Source organism: Apteryx rowi, unplaced genomic scaffold (assembly GCF_003343035.1).
Source record: "Apteryx rowi isolate R43461 unplaced genomic scaffold, aptRow1 scaffold_17, whole genome shotgun sequence".
NCBI lineage: Eukaryota > Metazoa > Chordata > Aves > Apterygiformes > Apterygidae > Apteryx > Apteryx rowi.
In genome coordinates, this window is record NW_020447974.1 from 1,037,018 (window position 1) to 1,064,607 (window position 27,590).

Here is a 27,590-nt window from a genome sequence, read left to right on the forward strand (position 1 = left end):
GGCGGCGGGGGGCGGCCGCGGCCATGAGCGACGTGGTGGAGCGGACGCTGAGCGCGCTGCCCGGCCTGCTGGGGCAGCACGACCCGGGCGCCGGGCCGGGCGGCGCCGCCGGCCCCGGCAGGGTCTCGGCCACCTCGCGGCTCGGGAGCCTGATCCGCAGCATCACGGCGCTCACCTCCAAGCATGTAGGGGCTGCGGCGGGGCCCGGGGCCGGGCCTGCCTCCGCGGCCTCCGCGCGGGCGAGGCGGGGGCCGGGGCCGGGGGAGGGGAGCGCCGCCCGGCGGGGCCCCGGCTCGGAGCCGGGTTTTCCTCGGCGCCCTTTTGCGGCCGGCGAGCTGCCCGCTGCCTGCGCGGGGGCCTGCGCAGCGCGCCGCGAGCCGGCCCGTGCCGCCGAACGGCCCCTTTGGGGGCTCCGGAATCTCGTGGTAAATCTTATCGCCGTAAATAGCGTTCTGTTGCCGCATAGTGATATGCTGCAGAGGGCATGATTCGTGAAAACACAGTTACGAAGAATTGCCTTCTGTACTTGAAGCAAGCAGCAAAGTATTACTACAAAGAACAAGGAGCTGTAAAATTTTGAGAGCGTTGTGGAAGGTTGCTGAATGAATATGTTTTCTTTGACTTTTATTTCATATTTTGCCTCCAAAAATTAAGTACTTTTTTAAAAATTTAATCTTTTATAGGAAGAAGAAAAACTAATCCAGCAGGAACTAACCAGTTTGAAAGCCACAGTTTCTGCCCCCACCACAACACTTGTAAGTTCTGTTACTGGTTACAGGCTGCAGGAGCAGCAGACCAAATGTGAGGAGAACAGTGTTCTTCCATCTTTTTGCCAGATGGAGTGTAAAGGTTTTCTACACTATAGATATTTAATCAGCRGCATTAAAAGACACCCACATCCATGGTTTTGCAGCATGGTTAAAATAGTGAGGACACTGGTTCTAGTTCATATGAATAAACCATAGTAATAGGGTGTCCAGAGTCTAGACRTTCTGTAGCCTCTGAAATAATGTAGACGAAAAAGCTAGGTGCTTCAATCCAGTCACGTTCCTCTTTGCAATCCGGCATTGTTCCTGTCATTAATTTGTTCTGTATAAGAAGCTGTGTTTGGTCATCTGTACTGTTGCTCATGCCYGAGTTGTATGAGTTGATGCATATCTCTGGTTTGGGTTAATTAATACAGAACCCAGTCACATGAGTGAGAAGTTTTGAAAGAAAAACAAAGCTTGCCCTCTCATACATAGTGATAACCCATCCTAGGTCAACGCAGTGATTGGTATAAAATAATTTGTATTAACACTGTGATCATCTAACCCTTAAGATAATTCAGTAGTATTTTTTTATGCTGGTCATAATTAATTTGATGTTGGTCACATAGTAATCATAATTAGAAAACATTTAAGGATAGTGTATGGACRGTTCTGCTATTGTGGTCAAAAATCAGTGCTGGTTCACCATAAATAAAGAAAAACTAGGACTACTCTGATTTTAGAAAATGTATGCATATGTACGTATGTTTATCAATGTTGTCTACCTCATTAGAGCAGTGAAGAACAACATGAAACATGGCTGTTCTAAAATCCTCAATATTTTATTTCTTGTATTTCAGAGACTGATGAAAGAGTGTATGGTGAGACTCATCTATTGTGAAATGCTAGGATATGAGTCTTCGTTTGGATACATCCATGCAATCAAGCTAGCACAACAGGGAAATCTTTTGGAAAAAAGAGTTGGTATGTGCATGGAGCTGCAGCTTAATAGTATTCTTAAAGAATATTCTTAGAAGATTCTCCATAATTTATAATTCATATAAAAATAGGACTAATTGAAAATGTTCTTCTACTTCTCATGGTCCTGTTTCATAGTCCCTAACTCCTCTTGGAGGATTTTATTTATTTTAAATCATTAGTTGTTCTTTCATCATTTTGAATTACAGTACCAATAAACATCAGTAATTTATGAGAAATTTCATTAGAAACATATCAAGCTGAAAATCAGTTTCTTTCAGGATCTGGTTTCCTTTTGAAGTAGTGTAATACAAGGTTAGACAAAAATGTTACTGTAAGACAGACTATTTCCCTAAGCGTAGTATTGTTTTTCCAGCATTTAACTTTGGATAGTTGTCTAGAATTTTTATAAAGAGCTTATTGCAGTTAGCAAAGTCGCCTTGAAACATCTTCTTGTCTGTTTTGGTGATTATAGGATTCTTTAGTTTAGAAGCAGTTGTAAGAAATGAAGCAAATGGGGAGATCTTTAGAGCAGAGGTGCAGAAGTTCCTGTGGGAATCTGACAGGCTATTTCAAATTTCTCTGAAATTTCTTGCCATAGTAATTTCCTTGCCTGCCCAGTGTGGCTATAAAACTTTTTCCAGTAGATTTTGTTTGAAGCAGCTGTCAGACAGTCTTGTCTGAAGAAGTTCCTTGCAGTTGCTGATTCAACTGCCTAGTGAAGACATTTCTTCTTGTTTGCAGAGAAAATGGTTTAATTCCAAACAATACTATATATGTATACACAGATGGAAGGCAGTGTCTTGCGGGATATGCTTGTTTGATATCCTTTGTTTGAAAATCATGTGGATCATTCACTCAAATATTGGAATTTCTGAGAAAATGTGTTACAAATTATGGTTTAAAGATGCATTTTTTCTCTGAGTATTAAAAGCCAGTCTGCAGATGTTCTGGTAGGGAATAAGAAATTCTGTCTGCCCCAAACCTAGGAGGGCAGGTGGTAAGCTGTTTTGCAGAAAACTTGTACATGGCCTCTGTAAATGTCAAGAAGCAATATGTCTTGTTATTAATCAGTTTGAGACCTTTCCATCCTAAGGGCCTTATTGAGTAGATCTTGGTGAAACTACTTTTTTTTCTTTTTTTTCTTTTCCTTTTAGTGCAGGTGCTTCAGGTCTTCTGGACCCAGAGAGCCCTTAAATGGTTTGATCTGATAACAAGGATGTTTGAGTGTTTATGGTTTTTTTGTTCTTCAGTTATATGTGATACATAAGGACAACTTTGTTTGTTCTGGGTGAGATATACCAAATGAGAGTGAACTGCAGTTTTGCAGTTGTGCTAAGCTTATAAAATGTGTAGTTCCGTGAGCAGATAGGCCAATTTAATAATCTGGACAATATGGTTACTTGTATCTAAGTTGTTCATTCTGATCCTTAAGTCTGAAATGAGCCATGCCCTTCCTGACTAGAATGCATCTCTGTAATACAAGTATTGTTATACTGTATTTCTGATGAGTGGTGGTACTTGCACCCTTTAACTGGATTAGTTTAAAAGAAGAGGAATCGTTTTTCCTAAGAAAAAGATTTCTGGCAAGTTTCTTTTCTGGGATTCTAGAATTGTTTCCTCTTTATTCCAAATAGTTAGAGATAATAAATAACCAAGTAGTATWGGACATAGGATGGTGAATATAATTTTAGTACTCAACTTGGAATACAGCAGTATAATTGAAACTTAACTTTATTTTTCAAAAAAAGATAAACAAATATAAGGAAATGCATTGCTTGTCTGGTCTAGAAGAAATGTGTTTTTGTCTTGCTGAGAAGACATTCGTTTTCCAGAAAGTGATTTCTCGTGTTGTTCTCGGCTGCTCTTTAACATCATTATAGTGTCTTTTATTTCTCACAGCTTGTGGATTTCTAGGTGTCATTTGTTGAGCTTTACTGCAACTGAAATATAACTGGTTTGCCTGGAAAAAAAAAGAAAGCTTTAGTTAATAACTTGATACTTAAAACACAAGAGCTACTGTCATCTAACTTTTTTTTTTTAATGGTTTGAATTAGTTCTTTTTGTATTATAGTCTAAGTTTTCTATCCTGAAGTTTTTTATTACTTGAAAGTAGTCATGGAATTTTCTTTCTTTTTTAGGTTACTTGGCRGTTTCCTTATTTCTCCATGAAAATCATGAACTGCTACTTCTGCTTGTGAACACAGTTGTGAAGGTACAGTGTTTTTGGAGGTCTTGAGGTAAACTAAACTTGGACCGATTCTTTCCCCTGTTCTGTGTCCTTTAATGTCTAAGCTGTGTACTCATTAGTAAAATCTTGTTTTCTTAAAGTCACAGTTTCTGGAGTTAGCAATGATGTTTGAAAAATGGCTTTGCCTGTTTTTTTTTGGTTTAATTTTGACAGTATTTCTACAATTAAAATATAAGCAACATTTCTACAATTTTGCAAAGGAAATATACCAACAAATTTCCATTATAAAATTAYCAAATTATACTTTTGGGTATACATTCCAAACTCCAGGAGGAGCCTTGCATGCACGTTGCAATATAAAATTTTGCTTTTAGCTGACAGCAAGTATCTGTTAGCTTTTCTGAGTTCTTTTGATGATGATTTTGATAGAGAGAAAATGGAAATATGCTTTGGAGTGACACTGAAAATCCATTACCAATAATATTTCATAGGTATCATCTTCCATATTACTGCCTTTTACATGAAACAGTTGTAGTTTCTAACTCCTTCTAGCATAACAATTACTTTTATACTACAGTAGGCTGAATTCTTATGTAAATTACAGACTGAAAATGATGCTCATTTTGCTGCTTTGATTGAAAATTGTTTTGTAATCTTTAACAATCTGACTTGAAGCTGATAAGGGTGTAGATAAATGAGAGTCAACAAAGTACTAAACCAAAATGAGCACTAAAACCTAGCTGGGACAGATGGGTAGAGTAAATAATGATGTGTGCTGGAAATTTTACATGTTTAATTTGTTTTGAAAATACAAGCACTAGAATTATTTTCATGAATCTATCCATGTTTTTTTCTTTAAGGTTACAATGAGCTGTATCTACTCTTTTCAWTTGTATTTGGAACAGATTGTGAATTTTTATCCTTGCTTTTGTAGAACTTCACATTAAATTTGCATTCTCTTTTAGGGAACATTTAATGTCTTATTTTAGCATGCAGATGTGTAATTGGCAATATTACTGATCATGTTCTCTTGTATTCTTGTATATCTTGTATTAAAAACCATTTTATGGTTTTTAATTCTGGGGCATGATCAAAGGCACTAGAGAGAATACTCTTGACTTCAGTGGGAAGTGACTCAAGTCCCACTGATTCAACTGGGGACTCAGCATAGTTTTATAGCCATCAAAGTACTTCAATAAACACATGTAGGTTGTAGCTTTGTGTGTTGACCTTATGTGCATTAGAAACATGAACGTAATTCCGTAACAGAACGGTGAGGAACTGCTTGTTCCTTACTTGTGTATAAGAGTCTTAGTTTACGTTTCAAAACCTTTTGGCTTTAAAAAAAATATTTTCTCTTTGGTTGACTTCTGTCTAACCTTTTGGTCAATGACATAGTAACAGGGAGAAAAAACAGTTGTTATCAATGCTTATTGCCCATTATTTTCCTGTTTGAAAAACCCTTAAATTTCCTTGCCACCCTAGTTGCCTTTCTTCCTGCATTATATTCTCAGTTGCAGATGTGATGATGTTTTGGTTGCTTCCTCGTGTCATTCACTTGCTTGAAGTATTTTAACTTTTCTTAGAAACTCAGCCACCAGATTTTAAATCTAGAAATGTATTTGTGGTGGGAATAATTTACTCTAACACTTCTGTCAAGTATTTCTAATTGGGTTTAGCTTCACTGCATGCCAATATGTATAGTTATGTCATTGTTCTGAAAGAATTGTTTTTGTCTCTGTTAAAGTTGTGATGAAAGAAAGGTATATATCTGACTGTAAGAATGGAACAGCTGTTTTATTATTATCATAAAGAAAAGGTATATCTTTATGCTGTGAATTTTCCAGAAACCAATAGCATTAGCTACATTCTTTAATGGTTAATTTCAGTTGATTTTTTAGAAGTTGAGATGTCTTTGTTTATTAGAAATAAAAATTTTAAGCAGGGCAGCTCAAACTTTCAGATGGGCAGTATGAACCAAGCTCTTAACAACTGGCATGGCTCTTTATTGCCTGCTCATATCTGAGGAGCCTCCAGGCAACAGAATGGCAGGCAGCAGGATGCTTGCACATGAACTGCCCAGGTGTGCTAAGTCCAGCTTGCTTGCCAGATATTTGGGGTGTGTCTGATAGAGAATTTAAAAGTTTAAATGAAAAATGACTGTCTTATTTCAATGATTGTAATAGGACTTACAGAGCACTAATCTAGTAGAGGTGTGCATGGCGTTAACCATTGTCAGCCAGATCTTTCCACGGGAGATGATTCCAGCTGTTCTTCCCCTAATAGAAGACAAGCTGCAGCATTCTAAGTATGTATTCATTTACAGAATTTCAAGTGGTGTTGTAAGGTTGAATGACTTGATCTTTCGCATGGTTTTACTAACTAATGTTTTTTCTCAGAGTTGGTCTTTAGCCCTTATCTTCAGAAACTGCTTCTCTGCCAATTTTCTTCTTGCATTCTTGTCTCTCTCATTTATTAGCACTCTTGACTGAGTAGGGTGTAGGCATTCATTTTTTTCATAACCTGTTTTGGTAGATAAATGTTATGTAATTTATCTGCTGGAGTCCTTTTAACAAATACGTAGATGAAGAATTGTTTGTGGAGTAAATGGATAAACAGACTGGGATCCCTGAAGGGTGCTACATCACTGACAGTTTTTTATAAAGCTGTGTAAAAACTTTATTGATGGAAGTGTCTTTGCAGATATCCACAGCCTTGAATTTTTTGATTTGTTAATTTATAACATCCCATACATAGAATATAATACCTTATAAGCATTCTGTTGATGAGAAACTTAAAAGAAACTGCAGAATGAACTGACTCAGTAACCAACTCCTAGGCAGTTTTTAAAGTTTTTTGTTTTGGTTTGGTCTGGTTTTTTTGGAGCAGCAGATTTGTAGCAGCCAATTTCATAGTTTGTCTGGTGCCCATTCTTGTGAATTGTTTATCTGTCTTCAGGTACTTCTGAACTCTTAAGTTTGCTTAGTTGCTTCTTTGCTTAGTTGGTCTTTAAGGAGCAACTTAATGACTTTGAAGAAAAGTCATTTGGTCTCGCATCTTTATCTGTAAAACATGAATACTCAATCTCTCTCCAAATCATGATGTTCTGAGGACTGATCATGATTTTTCTTTGCTGTAGAAATGAGAAGTGCAATTTGTTTTGCTAAGTCAAGTACTTAAAATACACGAGCAGCTTGATTTTTGTTTTGTGTAAATCTCATTTCTCTTCAGGGAAATAATCCGAAGAAAAGCTGTTCAGGCTTTGTACAAATTCTATCTCATTGCTCCCAACCAAGTCCAGCACATTCATGACAAGTTCCGGAAAGCCCTGTGTGACAGGGATGTTGGAGTCATGGCTGCTTCTTTGCATATTTATCTTCAAATGGTTAAGGTAGGCAAAGAATTAGAAACAAAATTGAACTTCAGAGCTATTTCTATTTTTATCTTAGATATATAGGGACCTTTACCAAAAGTTTTGTAGATTCATAATCTTTAGAAAAGCTGATTTATGTGATCAGGGAAATCTGTGCTATGTTTGTTGGTTCTCTAGCTCTTTTTTAGCTTCTGACAGAGGTCCACATATTGCCCAATCCAAATGTTCATTGGTATCCTTACTGAAAACCAAAATTTAATTTYTGTAGTATGTTAAAGGGTATGCTGAAATTTGCATGTAAATTCATTACCATTACCTTCAAGTGACATTTACTCTCCTTGCAAAAGTGCGAGTAAATAGCATTGGCTTAAAGTGAAGAGCTTACAGGTTTTGGGATGAGAGCCGAAATTTGATTTAAGATATGAAACGGTCACTGTAGCTATTTTGATCGTATTCAATTTGTGGCTTTACTTTGTACTTTTGAGGCACTGTATTAAAACGTTTGAATTGTATTTCTCTTCCATTATGTAGGAAAACTCATCTGGATACAAGGACTTAACAGGGAGTTTTGTAACCATCCTAAAACAGGTAGTGGGAGGAAAGCTCCCTATTGACTTCAATTATCACAGCGTGCCAGCACCATGGTTACAAATTCAGCTTTTAAGAATATTGGGGCTGTTAGGAAAAGACGATCCAAGGTAACCAGATTTTTCTCTGTAGTTAATGTTTTTAAGGTACAAAGAATACACAGTGACCAGTGACCAGAACTTCATTGGACAGCTTTTCTGCTCTTTTATAAAATAGGAGGATTTCATTGTTGACCTTCTTACACATTTGGTCTTTATAAACAATACTGTCAGCAGATCCATTTTTTTAATAGAGAAGTTAATTTCTGGGCTTCTGTCTCAGCAAAGCGATTGATTGTTATGGAATACACATGGAATGTATTTTTTGATCAGGACTTCTATTACTAGCTTAGCATGCAACTGAGTGAAAAACAAAATAAATATAGCTAAAGTGTATTTTTGTTAGGACGTATTTGTGATTTTTTTCTTGCTGATGTTTTATTTTTTTATTCGAGTAGTGAGGGAATTATTTTTATTCTTGTGATGTGGTAAATGTTTCATTTGAAAGCTGAAAACATCTTGTTAGATGTCATTTAAAGACAGGTTATAGAGCTTTTCTATTTTAAAGTGAATCTGTGAATATGAATAATTTGTTTTACAGATATCAGTATTGGTATCTGAGCTTTTTGGAAAAGTAGAACCATATGCATATATATATATAAGTGCTGCAAATGAGAATTTTTGAAACATTCATTTTAAACAGGACAAGTGAATTGATGTATGATGTTCTGGATGAATCTTTAAGAAGAGCGGAGATAAATCATAATATTACATATGGTGGGTGAGAGTATTTTATGTAATTACCAATATTTGTAAAGAACGAAAATGTGAGTAGTTGGTCATGCTAAAACACATACTCAGTACTTCTGAAAAATCTAGTTATGTTCTCTGTGTATAACAGTTGTATTCTTAGGTGTCTATGATTGACTAGTGGATTGTGAAACAAATGATACGTGTCTGTATAGTGCAGTTTTGTTTTATCAGTGAAGGAAAACCATCTTTGTTTAGTGGAAGTTTGTGTTGGATCATCCTGACTGAAAAGCCTCTATCTTGTTTGCATTGTCCTTGCCCTTGAATACAGAAAGTTGGCTTCTTCTTGAAAGCTCTTATTAAACATTGCTTAAGTTGAAATAAATGATAGTAGAAAAATTCTAGTGCTACAGCCCTGTTTATTAGAAAGGCTTAGCTCTTCAGCCATTGATCTTTTCATTGCCTCGAGAAAGGCAATAAAATTGTGCAAGAGTGACAACATCAGCTCTTTACAGCTATGTATTTTCCTAGAAGCCACAGTTAATAAAAATTACATTTCCAGAGTTCAAAGATGCAGTGTCTGTGAAAAGAGATTTTTGGCACACATCTCAGTTTAAAATTTCTAGAACGTGGTAGATGGCTATGTTCATTTCATTACCTTTTCTGCAGGGAAAGCTGTATTTGTTGCTAGAACAAAATCAAGAGGAATAACAGTACTATAAAGTTTTTCTAATAAAAACCTGAGTAATTTCTTTGGATTTTTCTTTGCCTTCCCCTGCCCACCTGTTAATGTCTCCTCAAACACCCAGATCTGATGTTCTAGAACCCTGTAATTAGGAGAGCTGATTCACTGTAAAAATTCAGTGTTTTATGGATTTACAGCAAAGTCCTATAAATGTTGCCAAGGTACCCGCACTAATGGAATAGAGAGAAAATTGAGATGCCTGCTTGATACGTATTTTCTGAAGCATTGTGTAAACTTGCCTGCCACTGTAATGGGGGGAAAAACATTCTCTTTTAGTAAATAATACATGAAGAAGCATCCATCAGATGTTAAGTGTATTCAATTTGTTGCTTCTATGTTTTTAGGCAAGAACATACAGGATATTGGGAAGTGTTTTGCTGAAGTGCAAAAAATTGCACTTTTGATTGCTAAGAGACTTAACTTGTAAATCTGTGTGTTAAGCACTTAGAGGCCAAAGCAGAGAGTCCGTTATGATGTATACAAAGACATGTGGGTATGTGGTATTGTTCAAATATGATAAACTGTTTATAAAAAGTTAGAGAGTCAATGATCCCAGACCAGAGAAAATTGTAATTCTGAGTGGTTACTTTTTCTAATACAAAGCCATTGTTTATTGGATGTTTTTGGCTTGTTGCAGGCAATTGAGGAGTTACTGTGCAAATCTTTCTCAGATGTGGTTTTGTAATGCTTAGAAAGAAGTGAGTTGTTGCCTACCTGGCTCTATGGCAATTGGTTAGAGATTGAATTAAAAAAAAAAACAACTGAAAAGTAAATCATGGTTCTAAATACCAATTAAATGGGGGAGAGTAACTTTGTTTAAATGTTTGCCTGAATTGCTACCATAAAGGATTAATTTCTTTGTGTGTGTGTGTGTGTGTGTAGTTCAGTTTTCTTTTCTAGCTTTTTCTCCAACAGCTATGCAGTGTTTTTTTGAGGAAGAATAGTGTTTCTGTTCTTGAAATGATTTTGGCTGATTGTAGTAGCTAAAAAATCATGAGTTWTTGAAAATTTTGTCTCAAATCCTTTTTAGTTGCTCATTGGCTTTCTAAAGAGTCAAAGTTCAGTCTCTTGAGCAACTGTAGGAGACTTCAAGGTTGGAAGAACTTTAAAGACAGAAAGTTGTATGCAGCATAGCAAAGATTTAAAAATATATACTGTATACTAAAAGGTGATAGTCTTTCATCCTGTTTTCATGTGAGTAGGTACTCTGCAGTTAGATTCAGTAGCGTTAGGACAGCAAAATAATCCCTTGTTGCAGTGAATGAGCTATATATTCTGGGAAGCTGATCAGAATGCGGGATGGTGGAAACATGTAATCATTGAGATTATTAAAACATTTTTGTACACTAAAATGTCGTAAGAGCTTTGTTTTCACTTTTGACTCTGTAAGGATTTAATCCCTTTGTGGGCTTCGAAGATGTGTTTTAGGTTAACAGAGGTGTGCTTGCTTTTGTGTAAGAACTTTTAAGTCAACGTACAACAGAACTGTTCCCCGTGCCAATTTATATTTTATCTTGTTCTCCTTTTGATTCCCGGTGCCGAATTGCCTACCTAGCACTCTTTGCTTCACTGCATGTTTCTGACAGTATTTCTGTGCTACGTTTTCAACATCCTAAAACAAAGTAATCATAATTTCTTTTGAGTTTTTGTTCATGAGTGAGAAGGAATATCTCTGCTTTTAGACTGTGTAATTAAAACTGTACTAGAACGGTGGCTGTATATTTCCACCTGCTCAGGACCCCCCAGTATTATGCTGTTACTGTCTTGCAGACAGTTGCAATTTTGTTAAATTGGTTATGTGCAGTGAGAATATTCTTTGCAAAAAGCAAATGTTTTTGTGTACTAACGAAATATATATTTAAAAATTGAAATGCGGGTCTCACAACTTCAGAAGTATATATTAGAGTAAGGTAGTAGACTGCTTTAATATACTAAATAGACCGTATTTGGCCTCATAGTTTTGTTACTAAGATGTATGCTTGTTTGTTTGTTTAAAAATGTTTGCATTATAGAAATATCTAATACACATTAATTATTTGTTTTTGCCCTAGCCATCTTGTTTGAATGTGTCCAAACAATATATACAATTCACCCCAAGTCTGAACTACTTGAAAAGGCTGCCAAGTGCATTGGAAAATTTGTTTTGTCATCCAAAATTAATCTGAAATATTTAGGTAAGGATATCTGGTTTCATTAAGAAGTTTTAAATCCGATCATGCTGATATGTAGTCTTATATCATTTCCAATTGCTTATTTTCTAGGTTTAAAGGCTCTGACCTATGTTATCCAGCAGGATCCTAACCTGGCACTTCAACACCAGATGACAATAATTGAGTGTCTGGACCATCCTGATCCCATTATTAAAAGAGAGGTCAGTCAATTTTTAAACACCACAAATAGAGTTAGTTTTTAAGATTGGCAGTGTGTGTGTGTGTGTGTGTGTGGTGGGTTTTTTTTTGTTTTTTTGTTTTTGTTTTTTAATGAATGGTGTTAAAGGCATATTATGTCTCAGTTACTTTGAGACAGCAGTTATGAACAATATTAACATGACAAACTGTAGATAGGCATTGTATTACATTTAAGACTTGCCTAATAAAGACAGTTGCCGAATTTGGCATCAAAGCGTTTCTGTTTGTTCCGTTCCTGTGTTGACTCATCAGAGCCAATTCAGTATTTTGTTGCTTTCTCTTTCAGACTTTAGAGCTTCTCTATAGAATTACAAATGGACAGAATGTGATTGTCATAGTTCAGAAGATGCTTGACTACTTAAAACAAAGCAAGGAAGAATATACTATCATCAGCTTAGCTGGCAAAATAGCAGAACTAGCTGAGAAATATCCTTTTATTTTCCTGAAGACTTGGAGTCAGAGCTCAGCCAAATGTAGCGTTCATATCTTTCAAAGCATGTTTCATGATCTTCTGTAACAGGAAATGTTACAGCTGTGCTTCTTACTCTATTTCAAATGCAAAAAATATGTAAAAGAAAATGCCACCACAGTGTTTTATTTCTATATTTCACTGGAGAAAGACACTCTCAAATATTTTATTTTGGCTTTGGAGTTTGTCATTAAAACCATTTTAAATTAAAACTTTAAAGCCTTATACCACTGCATGAAAGCGGAGGGATGTTATACTGAGTGCTATTCCGTAATAGTGAGAATGATCTTCCTAGCAGAGAATTTTTTGTTGGTGTATATAACCTATGGATTTTAAGAATAACACATTTTCATAGAAGTAAGGAACGGGTCATTTAACTATGCCAAAAAGATAAAGATAATGATTAAGCATTTAGTATATGGCTGACATTGTTGTTAGACTGATGACCTGGGTGTATGTATTCTTTTCTGGTATTTGAGTTATAAGCTCTTTGTAAGAGGAACCTGCCTTATCATTCCATTTGTACACTGCTTAGCACAGAGTTGAAAAGCTGTATGCTCATACAGTACACATAAATAAGACAATAATTTAAATGTTTCTGTATTGTTGAAAATTTCCATTCAGTAGTGCATCTAGTTTTTCATTTATATATATATATATTTATATACACACACACGTATGTGTGTGTATATATATGTATATGTCTGTGTGTGTATATATATGTGTACATATGTATATATTTTGGGGAGAAGGCAGAAGCTAGTGGTTCTTCCAGAGTTAACAAAGGCTGTTCACATTAAAAAACAAAACAAACAAACAAACAAACAACAACAACATATATATATATAAATAAATAATGCAGTATTGTGTTCTACAGAGTGCTTCAAAATGTTTGTTGTTATTCACTAAAACAACAGCAAAACATTTCTAGAAAGAACAGCCAGTCTATCATCAATTGAGTGATACAGGACAAAATCTTAAATTATGCTAGAAAGCTAACATGGAACAAGTATGAACTTAAAATATAGTAGAGAACAGGTTTTCAAAGCTAAATTTCTGTAAGAACACTTCTGATCTTACTGTGTGAAATCTAATAAATATCTTTCTCAGCTCTCCAAGATTTTTCTAAGGAGGTTTAGATTACAGCTATGTAAATGAATGCTCTGGTTGACAGAATTTAGTGTACAGTTAGTAAAGTGCAAGATTTTAAAGCTTATTACTTGTTAATTACACCAGGGAGAGAGAGCTTAATTGTATGCTGTATGCCAGCAGAGACGAGCCGGAAGAGAAATTTGTTTTGTTTGGTTTTTATCTGTTCAGCACTTTATATTGCAACTTTGGCTACATTTTTTTCAGTGAAAGGTAGTTTTTAAGTATGGCATAGTTGAGTTTTGTTTTTAAGTTTGATATTTTTGAGGTTGAATTAGAAACACGGCAAGAAAGCTATGGTACCCTTGGGAATTTTGCAGCATATTTGCCAAAAATTTACAGATTCACTTTGAAACCCTTCAGTCCTACAGCTGTGGAAGAACTGTCTCATTTCAGTCCTTTAGTTTGGAAAATAATTAGAGCTGTTTGCAAAAGTAGTTCATTCGCACCTTAGGTACACAACATTCTTCATAACAGTGTTAGTAAAAATACAGTTGAGTTGTTTCATAAGCGGTGAAATTAATGAGGTCTGCCTTCCTATGAATTTGTCTCCTGATATCCATTCTCTCTTGTGGTACTTGTCTTTCTATCCTCTATTTCTGCCGTTAACTCAATCCTCCTGTCTCTTTTCCTCCTGCCCTTCCCTGTCCTCTTAGATACTGGCTGGGCAGGGGACAGAATTTTCTATCCTTTATTCATTAACAATTTCAGATGTATTGATTGGCAAGCCAGCAAATTGGATGTAATGGATAGCTTTTAAGTTCATGTGCAGATTTTTCTTCACCGGGGGAGTAATTTRAGACTTTCTTCTCTACCTGACCACTAGTTTTCATGAACTTTACAGGAAATATCTTTGTAAAAGATACAGAAATATATCCTCTTCAATTAAATTGAGCTGAAATTTGACTGTCAGGCCCCAAAATTATTGGAGAGGGTAAGACCAGTAGCTTATTTTTGGAAAGTTTGTTTCCTTAGGAAACACTAAAAATGAATGAAAAAGTTATCCCTTAGCACTTCATTCCTTAACATCTGGACACGTATGCCCCTGACAATGAGTGGTTCATCCAAACAATGAATGCCGTGTTCTCAGTTGGAGGAGATGTTGTGCATCCTGATATCCCAAACAACTTCCTGAGGCTGCTGGCTGAAGGTGAATAACTCAGAGAATGCTGTGAAGCATTAGCCAGATGTTACTTAATCATCTGGCTTTGTTTCTTAAAACATGCTTTGAAATATCTGATGCAGGTGGCATCTTTTACAGGCAAAGTATGTATTATTTTCCCTTTAGGATTCGATGATGGAAAAGAAGATGAACAGCTACGGCTGTATGCAGTGCAGTCTTATTTAGCATTATTAGAAGAGGAAGATGCATTCTATCCACAGAAATTTCTTCAAGTTATGAGTTGGGTAAGGCAGGCACGCGGTCAAAATTGCATACACAGATRTGAGGAAATTGTGAAAGGTGGTGGATGTTTCTGAAAAATATTTGTTTTTAACTTTAAATTTTAATTATGAATATTCTATTTTTACTTGAAGTCAAGATACTACACTGAAATCAGTTGTGTGTGGGGGGGGKKTTTTGTTTGTTTTTTAGCAGTGTCTTTTGGTGCCTAAAGGACTGCTTAGGTTGTCCTAGTTAGTGAAAAAGGAGATCTGCTCCCTTTCAAGGCAGGTGACTATTAGAATGGTTTAGCTGTGACATCTGTCTGCGTGCTGAGAGCCTTCCCGTCTTTATCACAGTTAGGCCAGATGTGGTTGTGAAATGCATGTTTAGCCTTGTAGGTAACTGCCCAATTGCGATGATAGTATTCTCTGGCACCTAGGTAAGCTTCAGCTATCGCCCAAGAGGCTGCGTTATGAACAAGTCATTTTTTTGTAAGGACGTAATTACTGTATTTGTCTTCCTTTTCAAGACAGCTGTTTGATTTTAAGAAACTAGAAGTTGGAGTCTGCTGAAGTAAACACAAAGGTCATTTCAAGCCTTTGCCATTTAAAGCAGAATGCTACAGAAATCAGTATGATTTAGAATGTGTTTGTCTGAGATAAGTCTTGCTGAAGCAGGTTGGAGACTGTTTAATCAGTTGTGTAAGCTTGACAGAGCTGTCTTTCTGTAGTAAAACTGGAAACACCTTCGTGAGCAATTGGATGCTCAGCTGAGATTACATTTTTTGCATTACTGAAAGCAGTTTTGTCCTTCATATACCAGCAATTAAACCAGCAGCAGTTTGGAGGACAACTGTGCTGACTGTTCTATGCTGTTCTTACTTATGAGTCAGGTTCTTACTGTAGACAGCTTTAAAGTGAGAAAATGCTAATTCAAAGAGTCCAAAGCCACTCGAGGTATTTCCCTTTATACAGTATCTCTTGCTTTCATTTTATGTGGATAAAAAGTTTTTCTAAGGACTTGAATGTAAAGTTATTTCAATATCTGTAATGTTTTTTGAATGTGGGGTAGATTTTACTGTGGTACTGTATTATCACATTAAGTTCAAAACTGAAAGCACTGCTGTGTGTGTGTGACTAAATGTATATTTTGTCTGTTCTTTGTGACTAGGTTTTGGGGGAATACTCCAGCCTTGTTACGGATGTTGATACAGAGATTATTTTGACACGGCTACACAGGTTGCTGAAGAAGACTTTTGTTACTCCTGAAACTAAAGCTTGGATAATGGCTGCAGTCACCAAAATAGCATCACGTACCTCCTGTTCTAAAACAGTTGACAAACTAATCCAGGAGTTCAGCACCTCTCTAGATACCTGCATGAGGCAATATGCCTTTGAATTAAAGCATCTGTGTGAAGACAAAGTATTGATGAAAAGCTTGCTTCCTTTTGATGCTAGTTGCAAMGACATAGTGGTAAGATAGCTGCAATGTCTTCCTCATGAACATTTTTATGGCTCTAGGGATTGAATATTTCAGGAAAAGGCATTTAAAAAATGAATTATGTTTGATAGCTAAGACTGGTGCATGTGCCAGTCTTTTAGTCCCATTAAAAAAGGGTTTTGAGAAACATATTTTTTCAGGCATCTATGTTGAATTTTAATGTTCTATACTGAAAAATAAAGAGCCATGGTATTTAGTTAGTAAGCTGAAGTCAGTTTAAAAAAATTATGTTTTCATAAACTGATTTTTTGCTTCTTTCTTTTTAAAGATAAATTAGTCCTTATTTAGTGATACGGTACAGCTTTTTTATCCCAAAGGTTTTGCTTCCTATTCAAAAATACTGATCTTTGCACTGAAATGTCCATACTGAATGAGGGAAAATAGCATTGATGGTACTATTTTTTGATTTCTTTTTTTTCTTTTGAGTTTGGTATTTTCTTGTAATGGTGGGATCAACCATTTGGGAAAACTTCTGTTCACTTCTGATTTTTTTGTGGAGGAAGGGGTGCAGTGGCTTAAGACAAGACAAGTAAAAAGCACTGGTGAAACTAATTTAGTYTGTAAATCTCTAGTGCAGATTTATATGCTGTTTCAACATGCTTGCTTAACAATTTCCGTACACAAAACATTCTCACGAGCCTAAAGAATGCAACAGCTTTATTGATAGACATGGGAAGTGTGAGATAGAAGGTCCTGATTTGCTGATAAGACAAAATGTTCTGCTGGTAACATCAGGCTGATGTACAGAAAATATTTTTATTTTCATTGRTGTCTCTTTTTTTCTTAATTCTGTGTTCTTTTTTTCTTAATTCTCTGTAGGTAGATGCTTCCTTATCTTTCCTGGATGGGTTTGTGGCTGAGGGACTTGGCCATGGTGCAGCACCATATAAACCTCATCACCAGAGACAAGAGGAAAAACTTTCTCAGGAAAAAGGTGATTTTAGTTTAATGCATTCACTAAACAGCTGGTAAACTATCTGTTGAGTATGAACAAACAATATAAGTGTACAGTTAATTTCTTGAAGTAATGTTATATGTAGTAACATAATACTTTGAAGATATTTTTAAGTGCAAAATGTTTAACTTGTTTCACGTAGTAATACTAGGACTAATTAATATATTTTGCAGCTGGTAATACTGACTTAGGTTCAGTAAGTTTAATGCTAATAAGAACTAACAAAAGCACATGTGGAGGATATCTACGGAAGGACATCCTGGTCCTTAGTGTGTTGTGGTTGGGGAAATGATTCCTGTTTCCTTCAGAAAGATTTGAAAAGGTAGCAGATTGTGTATCACCAGTCAACTTTCCATATTCTGTGTTTTCTTACCGAGGTGATCTTTAGTTCTGTGACATTCTGAGGTACTCTTGCAATAGTGTTAAGTGTTTTCTATCATAACCTCTTAATTCATCTGCAAATCTCTTGCTTGTAAACTCAGCTAAGCTCCACTTAGTCCTTAATTAATTCCACATCTGCCAAGCTGGTACATGTAACCATTAATTTACCATAGGCTTGCTGTCCTGCAGAGGAGAACATTTGCAGTTAAAGCAAAGAGTTCCTAACTTACTGTACTCAGCACTTATGTCCTGACTGTGGAATTACAGTTTGCAGTAATAATCATTGTGAACTTATTTTATGAAAGAAATCTCATGTATTTTTTATCTTGTGTAGGTGTAGATAACACAGCAGTGTATGTGCTTTTATTTATTAAAATCCAAAACATAAAAACCTTAGCTCTACTGCATGTTTAAAACTGTATTCTGACTTYTTAGTCATGCAAATTTTTGTTTATTGTAGCCAGTCACATAAGGATTTCTCTTTTAGACATTCTTAAATGATTCGTTTTGAGGTTGGAAATCTTTTTTAAAACATTCCTCTGCATTACCTTACTGCTAAGGAATTAGAAAAATGAAGTCTCATAAACTACAACTCAGTTACTATTTTTAAAAGCAGAGTTTGACTATGCATACAGTAAATAATATTCTCCATTTGCTTGCATCTGTAGCTTGGCAGAATTTAACACTTTGAGATAATCAACAGGAATGTGTTATAAGTTAGCATATCACATCTATAGCCTCCACATTAAACCTGCTTGAAAATTCAGATTTTCAGTGGAGAGATGTTAACAGGTCAAATGTCTTGCAATTGAATATTCTATGCTATTTTTGCCATTCATGTAAAGACCAATGAAGAGTACAATCTACTATATGCCAAATCAGTTGAGCTTATGGTAGTACTTCATAGTTAGGTGTCGAGAACTGAATTAGTGGTATTTACTGCTGAAGAACATCCCCATGTGACAGTTTGGTGTTTGCAGTGTTTTTGAAATTTTCTAGGGAAGCCTTTGTAATAATCACATTATGAATTGCTGTTTTTTCTCACTATTCACTGAGAATTCAGTATTGATTAGCATCTGGTTCAGAAATATTCTAGGAGAGGAGATACTAAAAATACATTTTTTGTGGATGCTTTCCACTGAGTTTATTGATTTGAAGTTCTTTGTTCATGGACATCTAATTGTTATGGGTTAGTAGTGTTTGGATCTCTTTGTTGCCACTTATGACAGAGCCACTAGGATCTCTGTTCCTTCTTGTTTCTTTATGGGGCAGGACACTGCTCCTTAGCGCAGCCTTCGTATTTACCAGTAGACCTCTCTTATCCCAGATGCCCAACAGTTCTGCCCTGTTCCTTCGTTTTGCTGTGAAGAAGAAAATGTAGTGCTGGATGGAGATGAGGGGAAGGGATTGTACCCCTTGATGGTTCCAGTGCTGCAGTGGAGAGTCTGCACTGTTTCTTATGTAATAGTGACCAGTTGTGTGTTAAATTATAATCCAAAACAATTTTCAGAAGTTATTCAAGCTATATTTTGATTCATGAAACATAGCTAAGGTGCTTGCTTCTAAATCCTGATTTGCAAGTCTTTTTGAAAATAATGTGTCACCCAAGATGTGAAGTATGTTTGCAAAGCAAATAATAATATATGGACATTGCTGTGGACTCAAAATATGTTATTTAGGCTCATCAGCAAATGGAAAAAATCACTTATTTAGATCTGATATAGTACTTCTCTCTACAAATAATAATTCAGTATTGGCAGAAGTTTTAGAGTGATATTTTCTAAAATCACTTGTTCTGTTTAATCTCAGTGTTTAGAAAAAGTCATATTTAAAATTAAATATGTGTGCAGATAGCAAATGAATACCCGTTGTAGACAGATAAATCCCCTGTGTGTCTGGAAGAAGCGTATTTGAGAACAGAAACATTTGGTTTTAATGATGTTAGGTTCCTGAGGCCTGAGAAGTGCAGCAGTACAGCCTCTTTTCAAAAAGATTTTTTTCTTACTTTTTATGTTTCATTGTGATTTTAAAAGATTCTGTCTTTCTTACAGCTCTGAATTTTGAACCTTATGGATTGTCATTTGCTTCAAGTATGTCTTCATCTGGCTTCACTGGCAGACAGTCCCCCACTGGTTTATCTTTTGGTTCTGATACGTCTGGTAATAGTGCTGAGACAGGGCATAAAGAGTGAGTTAATTTGTCTTTGAAATGAAGAAGTACGTTTAAGCTTACGTTCTTGTCAGTATCATGTCTCTTTCCTTCACTCTGTGGAAGTAAAAAGAATACAGTTGAACTTGGAACTTACCTCTGTCATGTAAAAAGAAATCATTCAAGATGGTGTCTTCACTGAAATAACTAGAAAAAAATAATGCAGTTAGACTGTTTTTTTCACTTGCTTTGTGAAGTATGAAATGAGTGTAGTAGCTCATGTAGTACAGTTGAAACAGGTTTGCCTGATAGTCGAAGGATGAGGTGGTTTCTCTCTCTGGCTTCTTTATTTTTTATTTTTTTATAGGCTATGCTCGCTTTTTCTGGTCTTAGAATAATGTGCCTTTTATGGAAACCTTTTTAGATAAAGGTGAGGCTAAGATTCTCAATGTAAGATACTCCTTAAGTTTTAGAACACTACAAATTCCATATTGGTAATTCTGTACAGATTAACTGCTTTGTACTCAGGTAAGTGGATATACAGGAAAACTTGGAAGCTTTCTAAGGTAATTGAGCCAGTTTGCATAAAAAACCTTGAGACTGAGGCTTTTAGGTGTAGGAGTTAAAGCATTTAGCCTGTGTCTGTTGAACTAACTTCTACTAGAGTTCAGGATGTCTGTGAACATGACCACTTTTTACAAAAAAAACAGAAATACTTTCTAGGTCTCTTCTAATTTGCAGCCTCTCACCTAAGGTACATATTTTTTAAAGAATCCGCAACAGAATTATTTAAATATAGCTAGAACTTCCCAGAATATGGGAGTAAGATAGATACCATGTTGTTCATATTCACTTTTAAAGAATTAGGTGAGTAAATTATGAATGTAATCTGAAAAACTGGATAGAGTTTGCCAACATGGTCTATACTGGCTGCAGGTATCTACRCTCATTGCATATCCTAGTCCCAGTGTATTTGCAGGGTGTTTAACAAGAGGTGAACGGCACTATTAACATAGAACTTCATGCAGATGGAAGATTATTCCTTCATATTCCGCTGTTCAGTCTGTAGTGAAGTACTAAGATTGGGAATGGTATTTAAAGTAGAGTGTCTGTGTGCTTTTATGAACATGGTGTTCATATGCTTGGTCCTGCATTGTTTTTTTTGTTTTTTTTAGGACAAATAGTCTGAAACTTGATGGAGTAAGGAAACTCTGGGGAAAAGAAGGCTATCTTCCAAAGAAGGAAAACAAAATAGGGAAAGAAGATGAACCTCTGACTGTTCCTTGTGGCAGTTTATTAGCAGGACATGTGGCTGATCCTCCTGTGTCACAGTCTGATCAAGTTGCCACCCTCTCTGAGGAAGAAAAAGAGAAGCAGCAGTTAGCATCAACATTGTTTGTTGGGCTAGGATCAAATGCTGGTGTCAGTCTGGTAAGTGTGGTTTTTTTGTGATTTACCAGTTTGAAATTTATGTATGTCCTTATTTACAGTTAGATATTTATATGCAAATGGAGATCAAATCAGTATTTTGGTAAAACTAGGCAAATGACCTGAGTCACTGAAAAACTATTGTAAATGACTTTTGTGATCTGGTAATTTGTTAAAAACCTAAAACAGGTTGGATATTGCTTGATCTTGTTCGCTAGCTAGAACTTCCCTCTGTTTCTGTGCTGTGCTTCCGATTCTGTTCTCAGATTTTTCCAAGACATAACTGTTCTTTGACCAAACTTGCAGAGCTTTTGGCAGTCAAAAATTACGTGTTTGGCAATAAGGCTAAAGTATGACACCCGGTGTCAACACCCTTTTTTATTTATGTATGGTAATATGCAGAAGATTAAAGAATTCACCATTAGGTAATCTTTAATACTGGCCTAATGATATTAGCTAGCTCAAATGTTGGCATTTATCACTGTTTTAATGAGAAAATGTTTACCTGTGATTGCTTTTTAATAGGATCTTTTATTTTATGAATTAGACAACCTAGAGTCATTCTTGGGTTACAGACTAATCCAGTGCCCTGCAAGAAGTTTACCAGAAACCTATTATTGTATCCTTTAAAATGCTTACAGTACATTTGTATTTGTCATCTGAATTCTTGGTCATTATTTGTCCTTACTGCTTCTGTTTCATTCTGTTAACAGGTACACAGCTAGTCCCTAGAAGCCAAAAAATCCTTCCTTTTTATTTTTCTCTCTCTTTCTCCTTTCAGATGGGGAAAGCAGACATGGCTACTCAGAAGTTCAAAAGAAAATCAAAGATAAATGAAACTCAAAATACTGAGGAAACACCAGACATCCAAAATAGTGCTGCTTTGGCTCTTGGTCCCTTGCTTGATACACTACCTAGTAACAAGGAGGGCCATGAGGGAGATGAACACACAAGGTCAAGGAAGGCCTCCCCATGTTCTTCAGATACTGTGGAAGATAATTTAGCATTTGAAAAACCTCAGTCCTTAAAAAAACCTGGACTGGATAACAAACTCTTACATAGTAGTCTGTCATCATCCTCTTTGTTTGCTGATAGTAATATTGAAATTTTTCATCCTTTGCCAAGTGCTCAGTGTGAAAGTGCCAATAAAACCCTGTTGGCCCCTTCCTTACCAGGAGAACTAGCAGGGCTCCCTCACTCTGAAGTAGTGGAGCTTTGTCAGAGCGACGACCTGGCTCTGCATTTATGTAAGGTGTGGACAGATGACTCTCTGCTGCTTGCCGTGTTCGTTTCAAATAAAAACACTTCTGCACTTAATGCTGTGAACCTAGTGTTTGAAAAAGCAGAACATTTTCGGGTAAGAAACTGTTTCAAGCATATTTCAAATTCACTTGGAATTCTTGCTTTTATCTGCATTTAACTGCACCATATTTTCTTCAGTATAATAGCCAGGTCTTTTTCCCTAATCTTTTCCTTATCACCTGTTGTATGGCTATTACACACATCCTAAGGGGTAATGAAAGAAAATTCAGTTGTATACTTCAGGTCATTTGGTATTTAAATTCAGCATCTTACTTTTTTGTTCAGTTTGATTTCATGTCCTACTGCTTGCCTCCCTGGAACAAATATGTGTGATTTTTTTTTGGTTTCAGATTCAGCTTCTTCCTTGTGTTTTAGGACTGAATGCAAATGTAACCAATTATGCTCAAAAGTGGTGTGACTTGAGTTGCCAAAGAAATCACTTGAAGTTTTTTGTCTTTCTGTGGCTGTTATGCTTGTGCAGCTATTATTTGTACTTGTCTGGTAGACAGAGATGCTGCCATTTTTTCCTTCACATAAAACTGTGCAAGCTTGCTTCAAGTTTTGATTTTTCTATTCAAAGACATCAGTCATTTCATTCAGTTGGTACTGGAGAGGAGTCAGTTTATTTTTGATGTCAGCTACGTGTGGGCTATAAATATGGCTGATAAAAGCATGTGATGAAGTCTTGATTGAAACTTTACATAAATAATTTAAAAGCTACTTAGGAATGGCATATCAGCATGATTATCCATGGATTTTACTGAATCAGGCACAGAATTATAAAACCTTGAAGGCACTCAGCGAGTGATAACTGGACAAAGAGAATTAAGCAAAATGTTTGTTTTAGAATTGCTAATTGGTTATGAAGTTTTTTTCCTGCTGGTTTTGGGCTTGTACCAAACCTGTCATGGCACTGATAGAAAATGGACATCCCATGTCTAGCTGTTCCTTGTAACTCATTTAATATTCCACATAAACCACTACACAGATAGAATCTGTGTTACCAGTTTGTTTGGAGAGGCCAAGGACTGCTGAGTAATCTTGGAATTATTCTTGTTACTAGGGACAGTTTTTCAACTTTCTGCTTTTAGCATATAGTTGGAGTTGCTTAGAGAATGTTGCACTGTTGCTTGCTCTTGTGTATCAGTTAATTTTTGAGGGTACATTACAGAAATCGGGTTCTTGGCCATCCGTTTGCTCTCTATCTGAGCAGTCATTTGCAAAAAGCCGACTGGCAAAAAGAGATCAATTTCTCCTGTGTTTTACTTCTCATAGTACTTTAATGGTTAATTTACCCTTGATGAGAACTGAGAAATGATAGCTCTGTTCACTTACCCAATAGTTCAAGAAAAATCAGTTGGCATAAAAGGCACTTGTACAATTTTATAGCTATGTCTTAGCCACTAACATAACTTGATGGCAAGATTAATATATTCTGTATCTTTTTTCTTTTTTTTTTAAATGTGTATAGATTTTGGAGAGTCCAGCCTACCAGTTTTCTGTAATAGAAGCCCAGAGTGTGGAACATTGCCAGCAATGTGTGCAGATGGACAAAATCTGTACACAGGGAGTTCTTTCTGGCTCCATTAATTACCAGTCAGAGATGGAAACTCGCCTTGAATTTTCAATAACTTTATCATTGCTGGACTTCATCAGGTAAATAAAATAAGCTGGCATTTTTAAAAATGTGTGTGGTCAAATAAATATTAGGCAAGTGCAAGAAGGCTTGGGTGCTGAGTATGAAATACAACATTTAACCTATGAGCAGCTGATTTTAATGTAATTGAGATTACTGCTAATGATCATAAATGGTTATTTTCACACTTAAAAGGGGAGGGAGGGGAGACAAATTCCAGAAAGAAGTACAAATCCTGTCAGGATATTGCCTGTATCTGCAGTTTAGAATATTCTTAAGAATAAATTTTTGAGGAGGTTAATAGAACTGAGTGAACAAAAAGGTAAGAAGGGCGAATTGCTTTAATATATGACAGAATATAAATAAATCACTTACTTCAGTTTGACTATAGAAACACATATTATGTGAGAAAGCTGGCAATTTCTGTAGGGGAAAAAGAATATCATTCTATATGTATTTGAACACTGGGGTTTTTTTAGCAGTAAGAAAACCAAGACTTTTAGGTAGACTTTTCTGTTTTATAGTGAAATTCACCATGTTTTCCATGCTTATTTGTATTCAATAATTTCTAACTTTCATTGAATTTATATTTTCTGTTTCAGCAGACAAGCATCTCAAGGCAGTTGACTTAGGTCTTTTATTTACTTTCATCGAATGATCTAAATTTCAAAAAATTTTGTTATCTAAGACAAGGATTGGAAACTTTTTTTTTATGATAAGCTGGCAAAAGGAGGGGCTTGTTTAGACAAATCTGCAATTGGTTATTGCTTGCGCTATTGCTTTTAGATACGGATTTTTTGGAAGACCAAGTATATTCTGAATAATGTATCTTATTTGACTAAGATCTGTGGTCAACTTATTTTTAGGCCAATGGAAATGACTACAGAAGACTTTGGGAGGCTGTGGCTGTCCCTCTCCAATGACGTGAAACAGAATCTAAAAATGTCTTCTCAAGATTCCTTTTCAGCAGCTCTGAATACACTGCAACAGAAGCTAAAACTCCATATAGTTGATATTATAGGTAAGTGAAAGTATACTGTAAGGTTGCTTACARTCTGTAAATTGTCATAGGAAAATAAGCGCATGGAAGCAGGTACATTACAGTCTAAGGCAGGGAAACAGTGGGGAGCATGCTAAACCTTACCCAGGGACATTTTCCCGTGGGCTTTAATGGCCTTATTCAGGGGTCTCTGTGAAGGTTGAAATATCAAGGTGCAAGTGTACAGCAAACAGTAACTTTTACAGGCAGCAGGCTATTTGTACCACTGTTTCTGAAGAGTTTTGGAGGGGACAAAAAGGTGGAGGTGAGGATTTATGACGGAAGGTATGAAGCTAGGATTGCATGCAGGAGGCATGACTTTTGGTGACATGTCAGAGGAGTAGGAGGTAAGAGTAGAAGAGAACAGAAGAAACGGGCTTTGAGAGGAAGATAGAGTTTTTGTGAACTATACATCTATACAGTAGCTATATCTAATCATTATTTCTCTCAATTTGTCTGTGGCCTCTGTTATTTTAAGGTAATGAGGGAATACTGGCATGCCAGCTGCTTTCATCCGTGCCCTGTCTGCTGCACTGTCGTATTCATGCAGGGATGCTGGCTTTGTGGTTCAGATCGCCTTGTTCTGCTCTTCCAGACAGTTTGCTCTATCAGTGTCAAAAGGTGATGGAAGAATCCTAATAGTAGTAGTGCCTGCCTTAATCTCCTGGTGTATGAAAATCAAATGGAAGATTTATACAGTTGCACGATAATTACCAAAGCTAAATTAAGATACTGATTCTCAGAAGTATTAAAAGTTTTTGTCTAACTGGCGTTATGTCATGTGGACTTGTAGGGACAAATGATGATGTAAAGTATGCCTGGAAAACCATGCTCAGGATTGTACAGTTGCTGACAAGTCATCTGCTAAAGTATTGTTACCTGTTTAAGTGAAATGTATATTTCTTACTTTTGTTGTAAATGACTGAAAGTATTTATTTTTATTATGTAACTTTTATAGATGCCAACAGGCATTCCTCATAGAAACTATATAATATGATTTTAAGGAAAACGTATCTCTATTATGAGGTCAGACTTGAACATTTATCAGGATCTTCTCATTTTATTTTAAGAATGTTTCTAAAGCTGTTTTTTAAACACTGCTGGCCACAAGACCTCTATTGGTTGTTGTATGAAGTACCTTATATATAAACAAATGCGTGATTTGAAAATAATTAAAAGACTTCAGTGAGTAATACATTTCCCATGATCTTTGACATTGCCATTTGGGTATTTAGTGGTAATATCTAAATAGGATCCTGGTAGAAGACAGGCATGTGAAATGGAGATTGTTCAGAAGTGCCTCATGGGGGATGAGCATCCAAGGCTCTTCGAGCTAGTTCCTTTCTGCACAGATTCCTGCCTCTTATTCTGTCATGTTGCCTTTGCCTAGGGGTCTGCAACAGTTGCTGAATCTTTGTGCGTGTCCAAAGATAAGTGTCATGTGCATAAAGTCTGAGATGACTGAGCTGGGTAGTTGGGTGTCGCTAGTGGACAGACTCAGAGCTCTCCAGTCTTAATCCTGTATATTTAATTTGGCCAATATCTCTGTCCATGAAAATTCACAAGGAGGAAACTTTATTTTTACTTCTCTTTCTCTTTCTAATTCTTAGTAGTTTGCCTATAAGGCTGTGCAAACCTTTGACTGGTATGGATTTGGCTATATTGTGGGTGCGTGGCTAGGAACTGCTGTAAGGCATAAGAGATCTAAATCAGTCCAGCACGCGTGCTGAGTGTGTTTAGATATACCTCACAGCCTTGAAAATCTAGTGATTTTAATTTATTTAGACATTATATGAAATAATATCTTTCTAATACTATTTACCATTATTTATAACTGGTTATGTTTATTTACTTAAAAACTTAAGATTGTACAAACATTTCTCATAGATATGGTATAAATGGATTCTGCAGCTGAACTCTGTCCTTTCTGTGTTTAATAATAACAAGGAAATTCTTTGTAGTATTTCAGTTTTATCGATTCTCGCCTGATAAGCACTGATTTTTTAAAGGAAAATAATCTGTTAATTTGCTAATGTTTTGCTAAAAGTTCATGAAATCACAGTAAGAATGCAGTGTTTATATGCTGATAGTTAAGTGGTGTGGGGGGTTTTTGTGTGGTTGTTTTTTGTTTTTTTTTTTTTTTTATTTTTAAAAATAAAATTTTTTTGTTTTTTTTTTTTTTTTTTTTTTTTTTTTTTTTTTTTTTTTTTTTTTTTTAAGTCTTAAAGTCAAGCCACTTGCATTATCACAGGTACAATCACATAAGGAAAGCTCCTTTTTCACTGCTGTTTCAGTACCCTCTTATTGAGGGATTTAAAGTGCACTGAACCTGTACATATATTTAATGTTCTGCCTACTTTAATCATGTTTACTTGACAC

The 27,590-nt window shown here is 36.0% G+C and overlaps 1 protein-coding gene across 5 annotated transcripts; it reads left to right on the plus strand.

Moving 5' to 3' along the window:
• Nucleotides 1–23: 23 nt before the first annotated feature.
• On the plus strand, nt 24–26,408 carry AP4E1 (adaptor related protein complex 4 subunit epsilon 1). Of its 5 annotated transcripts, none has more exons than XM_026060514.1 (21): nt 24–185; nt 684–755; nt 1,610–1,733; nt 3,869–3,942; nt 6,105–6,226; nt 7,150–7,309; nt 7,823–7,989; nt 8,621–8,694; nt 11,464–11,586; nt 11,674–11,783; nt 12,107–12,246; nt 14,476–14,588; nt 14,727–14,845; nt 15,993–16,295; nt 17,142–17,256; nt 19,710–19,845; nt 20,982–21,237; nt 22,016–22,591; nt 24,008–24,192; nt 25,039–25,193; nt 25,667–26,408. In XM_026060514.1, the coding sequence occupies exons 1-21, from the start codon at nt 24–26 to the stop codon at nt 25,834–25,836; spliced, it is 3,456 nt and encodes a 1,151-aa protein (XP_025916299.1). In that variant the 3' UTR covers nt 25,837–26,408. The 5 variants fall into 5 exon arrangements, with proteins under 5 accessions (XP_025916299.1, XP_025916300.1, XP_025916302.1 ...); XM_026060515.1 differs by having other exon boundaries at nt 25,690–26,408; XM_026060517.1 differs by lacking the exon at nt 24–185 and adding an exon at nt 335–425.
• Nucleotides 26,409–27,590: the final 1,182 nt, after the last annotated feature.